The sequence below is a fragment of the Pagrus pagrus genome (assembly GCF_965226575.1).
Source record: "Pagrus pagrus genome assembly, chromosome: 15".
Lineage (NCBI taxonomy): Eukaryota > Metazoa > Chordata > Actinopteri > Spariformes > Sparidae > Pagrus > Pagrus pagrus.
In genome coordinates this window covers 19928665-19936901 of record NC_140199.1, presented here as the reverse complement: position 1 = coordinate 19936901, position 8237 = coordinate 19928665, and the positions used below count along the sequence as shown (strand labels likewise).

General features: G+C 44.3%; 1 protein-coding gene across 1 annotated transcript in view; it reads left to right on the top strand.

The window, feature by feature from the left end:
* The first annotated feature begins 1390 nt into the window (after positions 1-1390).
* itga9 (integrin, alpha 9) overlaps positions 1391-8237 on the top strand; it is a 54227-nt gene continuing 47380 nt past the window's right edge. Inside the window, exons 1-5 of the mRNA XM_084374721.1 lie at positions 1391-1773; positions 2049-2176; positions 4032-4138; positions 6128-6251; positions 7747-7814. Of these exons, the coding sequence (XP_084230847.1) occupies positions 1583-1773; positions 2049-2176; positions 4032-4138; positions 6128-6251; positions 7747-7814 (618 nt within the window). The 5' untranslated portion in view covers positions 1391-1582. The remainder of the gene's footprint in view (positions 1774-2048; positions 2177-4031; positions 4139-6127; positions 6252-7746; positions 7815-8237) is intronic.

The following is an 8237-nucleotide window of genomic DNA, read 5'->3' as shown; positions in this document are numbered from 1 at the left end:
GCTAACGGCAGCTACAGTTGGCAGCAGTTAGAGGTAAATCTGGTGATAATGTGCCCCATGTTTGTTTGGTGTGACCTCTGTTAGGTGCCAGTTCCTACATATTACACCTTTAAACACTATAATGAAATGTTTGCCGACATGAAAATAGTCTCCTATTTTCTCCTAAGAAAAGGTCAATGAATAAGTAAAACATTCTTAAAATGATATCTATTATCTGACAGAAATCATGAATAAGTATTTTGTATATCTATGATGAATTGTGATGTCACAAAATCATGGTTGTAAATCTTAATCTCATATTGCAGGTGAGCACAGAACAGAAACCTTCCAGCCTTATAGTGTCAAACTCTACACACAGTCCCACTGTACATGAATCTGCACAGCGAAGCTCAAACATCCCAGTGAATGAATAATAACTGGAACACACTTTTGAGTGGAGGATACAGAAGTTTGCAAGCAAACCTGAACATATAGACAACTAAACTTCTGAGTGTACAGGTCAGATTGTTAGTATGTACTCAGAGTCCATGTCATATGTTCAGAGAATACTGGAATACTGTATGGATAATAAAATACTTCATTTAAAGACGTGGTTTATGTGCATATTAAGGGAATATGTAAAGTGTAGTCATACATATGAATGAAGGGATGTGTAACTCTAGCATTCTGGTCCCAAACCAACACAATTGTGTGACAATATTCTGCTTATCTTTGCTTTTTTTCTTGTAAATGTTGATCCTTTCTTTTGTCACATCAAATAAGCAAATTAAAATCAGTCTGCAGTTGAGTGGTCACAACTGGGAGACTGCTTTGTTTTAAGGGGACAGAGAAGAAACCACATCAGAGGGGAACTTGACAGTTGCATCTAAAGCTCTTCTTTGGAGTTTACTCATATTGTTGTCCAGTTGCGCAGACAGACTGCTCTGTCCCTGATTTAAACTCAACTCTCGAATGAGCATAAATCTGTGAACTTCTCCTTGAAAGTAAAGCTTTTTTTTTTTTTTTTAAATATGAAAATGCACACTGAGAGTGTGAAACGTTAGATGGCAGCAGTGCGCCCTCATCTCTCAGCCGAGGTGAGCAGAGCCCCTGAACCCCACGGCTGAAATGTGATGCTCTGCGCCTCAGAAAACCCTTCGCGTCTCTCCATGACCGCGTCCCCCCGCGTCACCGCGCCAAGGTGAACACACGGGTTCCGGTTCCAGCTTTCACATTAAAACCCCTCAGCTGTCCGAGCAGCAGCGATGCTTTTATTCTGAGTCGAACTGCTCTTGTTTCCTGTCTTCTCTTGCTCAACTTGAAACCCCTGACCGCATTTATCTCCACGACAGGGAGCCTGCGAGCAACAACTTTGTCAGATTGACACAGAATGGAGAGAAGCTGACGCACCGTTATTTACCGGACCGTTAACTCTCCTCCTCGAGCCTCTCCTCATGCCATCACAGCCCGCATGCTGCTCCACACCGGGAAGAAATAAGTGAAAGATAGTTTTGTAAAAAGTTTAGCTGACAGTTCCTCATTATTGGTTCTTTTTTTCCCCCCTCCTCTGCTTTTTTTGGACACTTTAACCGCGTTATTACGCATGATGCGCAAAGGGATGGCTCCGCTTCGGGGACAAAAAACGGGATTACAAAATGTTTTTTATGTCTGTCTCTCTATTTCAGTGGCTTATTCTTACAATATAGACTTAGAACATCCTCTGGTGTTCCGCGGACCCAATTCTAGTTTTTTTGGCTATTCTGTGCTGGAGCACTATCATGACAACACACGCTGGTGAGTCCCGTCTTGTGATTTTCCCTGGAAATGCTGTGATTTTCTGTTAATTGTGCTTTTGGAGCAAACGTTGAACTTCTCGGAGCTCAGGCTGCATCCACGCCCGTTAAAAGTAAACAATAATGAGTGGTATTCTGCATGGAAAGCAACTTTTGTTCATGATGTAACTTTCTGCTCCTGCCAGAGACAGACTGTCTTTGAAATCAAAAGTTTTAGGGACACAGTTTAAAGAGAAGGTGTTTGGCCCATCCTCTCCCCTCTCCTCATGTCTGCAGGGTAATAGTAGGGGCTCCCAGGGCAAACTCTACCTACAGTAGCTCTGTGCACTCCCCCGGAGCTGTGTATAAGTGTCGAATTCACAGCAACCCAGAGCGCCGCTGCACGGAGATGGATCTGGGAAGAGGTCAGTCACCACTGCCTGCCTGCCTGCCTGCAGCACAAACACAAGAGCATACAGCACATCCACACTAACTGCAGCCTCAGGAACACACATGCAGTCTAACACTGAAAAGCTCTCTCACACACATGCATGCTGGACTTTCCTGCAACCTCTTCATGTCCACTCTTTGCTCAAACTCCCCCAAGCATCTGTTTTGTTTTATCAGAATAATGCAGCCTTATACTTCTCATAACAGTGCCACAGTTGTTCTTTTAGCTCTCAACCTGCTATACTGAGAAAAAAAAGAAAAGGGGGTTCTGTGTGCAGAGGTCCATAAATATTTTGATAAATATGATTTATGCCCCTGCTAATATTTTCCAAGCACGTGTGCCAAAATGTTGAGCGTTACCCCCCTCAAACCTCCAACTCCCAGGCTCTTTTGTTGTGGTCAGGAGAGCCGGGGTGCAGGCATGGCTTTAATATTAACCCCTGTGATCAGTCAATGTGTCACCAGAGAAACTAATACATTATAACAGTGAACGTGCCCCAGCTCGGTGCTCAGTGAACCACATGGACCAGAGGAGCTGGACTCAGAGAGCATACACTGACTGAGAGCAGCTACATGCCATTGTGCTGAACCAATTGTCTTCAGGGAGAAAGAGAATAAAACTTGGAGAAGGGGGACGATAAGGGAATTCTGGACTCTTAAAAATGTGGAATTTATGCAAAAGCTTTCATTTGGCTTTCACCTTGTTCTTAATCATCTTTATAGAGCTGCAACTAACGAATACTTTCATTTTCGATTAATCTGTTGATTATTTTCTCAATGAATCAACGAGTCGTTGATGAAGGTTCTCAGTCAATGAGTTGTTCAGTCTATAAACCTAAATGATGTCCACTGGGAAATTGTTGATGGGCATTTTTCACCTTTTTCTGATGTTATATTGACCAAACAATCAAAGCAACAGAACGTAACTACCTGGTTAAAGATAGCTGATTGCTGAGTCTCATCCCCAGATGGTTAAATACTGACACTCTGGGCTGGCAGCTCGGGTCAGACGCCAACCCACAGCATCAGCATTTGCAGACCTGGTGATGAGACTGAGGACACATCAAACACTGGCTTGCTTTTTTTTGCGTTTTAATGTCCACAGTCTAGTTGCCACTTAATTCTACACACTGGACCCTTAAAGCAACATTATGTAGAAATTGGCATTTCGTGCGATGCAGTGCCCCCTTCAGTCTCTGAGTGGAACACCACTGTCGTAAACACAAATCCCAGGTCTGTAACAGTTTGTCAGACGTAATGTAGGTGCTAACTACAAACAAAACTCATTCCGCCATAACAATGTGTTGAAACTTGTACCTTGAAGTAAACGTGTGTAACTCTGTGATCGTACCCTCTCACTGAAGTTACATAGTGCAGAAACAAGCGATAGAGACATCATTCACCCTTTTACAAGACACTGTACCATCAACAAGATTCTGAAGCTGTCAGACTTGTTTAATTCACTAATATTAATGATAATATAAACCTCAAATTCCAGTGTTGTTTGGCTATACCACCTCAGATAGATAGATAGATAGATAGATAGATAGATATTTCTCTTGAGTGAAGGTGACTTACAGTATCGACTGTTAGAACTGTACAATGGCAGAAGAGTTGTTGCGAAATGTTTTAACCGAGTAGAAAATGTTGCCTTGGTCGACAGAATTTTAAACTGTCAACCGTGACTAAAAATCACATTCAGCGGAAATGAAGAATAAATCCCAGGACTGAAAAAAGCTGACAATGGCTAACAAGCAACAACTTATTCGCTCCAAGACATCCTCCGTCCTGATGACTCAACGTCTGCTAACTGCTCTCATTGTCTTTCAGGAAACAAGCCGAGAGAGTCGTGTGGGAAGACGTGCCAGGGAGACAGGGATGATGAGTGGATGGGGGTCAGCCTGGCCCGCCAGGACAAGGCTGACGGCAAAATACTGGTGAGCCAGGGGACGACGACGGCGCAGTCACGTCAACAAATTTTTTTAATGCGAACCATGTTCACTCGTAAAAGCAGACCTGATTAAACCCACATCATTGTTACAAACGGACCGCACTGTTAAACCACAGCTGGTCTCAACATTACAGCTCAGAAAGACCTTTTCTTTACAAGCTTTTTGCACAAGTAAGAGCTTAAATGTTGATTTTCTCTTTTTTTTTGCATATTCAAAGCTCGAGTAACAACTAAAGTCAGACAGATTTGGAAACTGCTGCGGGGTTACATAACACTGTGAAACATTTACCTCGTGTTTGGAGCTGGACGAGTCAGTGGAACAGGGTTTGTCAAGAGCAGATTGCTGTTTATAAGAACTGAGAGAGGGATTTGGAGAAATAGACTAACTAGTGGTGCTAATCCCAGAGGTGCTCAGCTGGGTGTTTGCACAGAGATCATAGGGCAGCTGGCACAGTTTGTTTAGGCTTCAGCCCCTCTGCGGTGGTCCAAGGGCGGCCTTTGATTAAACGTTAACCCCGCGAAACTAGAGCGAACAGTCCAGGGCGGTTGAGTGGACGATTCTTTAAACGCTCGTGGCAGGTGTGAAAGTGTTTTAATACCTGTTGCGGATCGACCGCCTCCTCCGGGAGTCAAAGAAATCACAAGAATGTCTCCCTCTGCAGCGTCCAGACAACTGTTTTGGTCTGTTAAACCCCTATTCCTTTCAAAATGTTTGTCTTTTATACCTCAGTGGAATGTATTGGCCCGAGTTTCAAACCATTAGCCTTGGCTTTACTCGTCAGTCAAAGTTTGAAGACTTCTTGGAGTTGTCAGTTTTGGGAATTTGAGGGTAGAGTTGGTTTTTAGCTGCACACACATTGGGTTCATGATAAAATGAAAGGTGGGGACTCTCCAGAGCCACGTGTTGCTGTGCCCCGGTTTTTTTTTCTTCTATCTCATCCGAATGGACTGCACGTTCCTGTGCGAGAGGAGGGAAACGGCTGCTTGGCAGATGTGTGTTGGGGTGATTTCATCTGCGCTCTTCAGTGAAGGCCTTGTTTGTGACCAGCGAGGCCTTTAACTGAACAGGGAGACGACAACAGCACAGACTCAGCACTCCAACTGTAAAAGCTTCTTTTGCAGCAAGAGCTTCTTTTTCTTTGTTTGTGTCAGCTGATCCTTTTTTTAATGCTGGTATTGCTACTAGCGTCGGCCAAGCTGTCCTGTTTCTCTGCTTCCAGGCTGTCATCTGGCGCTCTGTGTGCGCCCACAATCTGCCGAGCTCTTATATCCATTTAGATTGGCTGTGTGCGTGCGTGTGTGTGTCTGCGGGGTGAGGGGGGCTGGAGGAGTTAAACAGTGCGAGGGGAAATGAAGTGAACTTTGTCTGCACAGAGGCGTCCAGATCTGTCCCCAGAGCCGCAGGAGCCCCACCACCAGCCCCCTTGGGTACTAAATTATTCCCACATTTACACATTTATGTGGCCTGATCTGTGCAGAGTTTGAAATCGAGTCTACATTATCCTGTTTGCTCACCGATCTGTGTGGACTTCTGAAAAAGCACAGCAGCAAAAATATTGTTTTGAGAATTATTCACTGTCTGTTTCAGCAGCGGCATAATAAAGTAGGAGTTTGTTCTTTTGTCTTTTGATCCGCTTTTTCGTCTACTCGCTGAACGTTTTTGCCGCCTGGAGGAGCTGCTTTTTGTAATGAAAACTTTTTAAAAACACAAATGTCACTGCGAAGATTAACTCGGGACACAGTTTTCATGCAGCAGCGGAGATATTCACACCACAGACCATGGCTCTTATGGTCAGGGTTATGGATGGGCTTTAATTCCCCCTCTCATCAGTGACGATCATTTGACAGCCACAGAGACACTCTGACTCCAGCTCAGCGAGGACGGGGACTAAACTATCCAGCAGGCTGAAGTGTTTGTGTTTACAGAGTGAGCATGTGTCTGAAGTTGTTTTCCTTTCCTGCTTTTCTCTCGCAGGCTTGTGCCCACCGCTGGAAAAACGTCTACTACGACTCAGAGCACATCCTTCCGCATGGGTACTGCTCCATCATTCCCCCCACCCTGCAGGGCAGGACCAAACCGCTCATCCCCTGTTATGAAGGTAAAGTAGAGGCACCGTGGTGGTCAAGGAAAATTCAAATTTAAGTCGGATATTGAGAGGAGAACTGGTTTGCGTGACATGCAGGAAATCAAAGGTGTTAATGGTTGTTCCACATGTTAATAATGGAAAGAGAGGTGAGCAGCAAGAGAGACTGGAAGACGCAATATCGTTAATGTCATGTGGATAATATATTTCACAGTCTCTCCTGGAGGGAATTCAAAGTGCTGTACTCTGTCTTTTGTTCACATAAAATGTGACATAAAAACAGTTGAGTAAAGGAAGCGAGAAGAGAAGTTCAAAATCACAAACGGTCTCACCTCAAAAGCTCGTCGGCCAGCTTTTGAGGAACAGAAATTGTCGGTTGGAGCAGCCCGAGGTGTGAAAGATGTCAGGGTCACAAGCAGTGCTGATGGTGGATATTAGGCCTGATAATCAACATGTTAGCACTGACATTACCTGACATTAGCATTTAGCTCTAAGCACTACTGTGCCTATTTACAGCCACACAAAGCTGCTAGCATGACCGTAGACTTCTTCCTTTAATCATCTTGTGACATGTCAGATTCATCCTGGGACCCCTCGAGGGGTCCAGACCACCAGGTTGGGAACCACTGCTTTGGTCTGTTTATCCTCTCCTTTTGTGGTTACCTTTTATCTTTGCACGTGATCTCTTTAAGTCCCACATCTGCTTCTGGGCTCTGATTGGTGTTTTGGCACCGAAGACTAGTAGCAGGAGAGCCTTGAAGTGTGATCTCTCTCCTTCAGCCAGCTCTAACCACTGGACAGTTTGTTAAACTGAATACATCGGAGATGGAGAGTTTGTATTCCCTGTGCACCTTTTTGCGAAAGAAAAACATTTTTATAAAGGTGTAATTATGCCACAGACTTTGGCTTGATTTTTCCAGAAATCAGGTGCGTTTAAGGACAGATTTGCCTGCACGGTCTAGAAATCACATTTATGTTATGAATGCAGTAAATCAAATCCATTCGGGCTGCAGGTTGTTTTCTCTAGCGAGCCCTCTGCAACACTAAAAATCAAGTTCCAGTCGAAAAAATAATGCGCTGCATAACATTTTACGCTGACTCATGCAAATGTGTCCTTCATGTGTTTTGATTTGTGACTCAGAGCTATTTATCAAAGGCTGTTTTACGCCCTAATTGTGCTCCCAGGTCAGGATTTCACTTCCTTCCGTAACTCTGGTTGCCAGCAGTTGCGGAGAAGCCAGACTAGACTTTGCATGGGACCGTATTCACAGTGCATTTTCGCCAGATCCAAGCTCAATATTTTTGTAACCTGAGAGCACTGTGTCCCCCCACAAGTAAGCGGTGTCGAATGTGGCGTTGCACCCCTTCTCTCGGTCTAGCTTTCTGCCCCCAGATTCCTCGCGGATGGGACTGGGACTTTGACTAGCTCCATATGGAATGCAGGAAAAACTCCAGTAAATGCTGGCTCAGGCACACAGCGAAATAATTTGTGGTTTGTTTTTTCTTACAGACTATAAGCAGAAGTATGGGGAAGAGCACGGCTCGTGCCAAGCCGGGATAGCGGGAGTTTTTACGGAGGTCAGTAACAGTTCTTGTTCATCTTTTTAATCCATGTAACGCTCTCTTTCTGTTGGTCTGACATGGAGATAGTTGTTTGTTGTCTTTAAACTCTGTTGTCAAGAGCCTCACCTTTCCATTCAATCATCAATCGCTCTTACTGTCCCTTTTTTCTTATCTTTCTCCCTCCCGAGAGCATGATTACTGTTAACATTACCACATGCCTAATGTGTAAAAGAACCTTTTTTCCCTCACTCCTTGTTGACTCTGACTGTGTGGTATTATGGGAATCGTTAGCAGAGACATTATGTACGTGGGCGAGGGGGATTTCTCTTCCCCCATGTTGTTTAAGATGTCAAATGATGTGGAAAATCTGAATTCTACACTCAGATATACATGAGTATGTGTTTCAAAGCAGCCGACGCTGTGCTGACTAACTGCTGA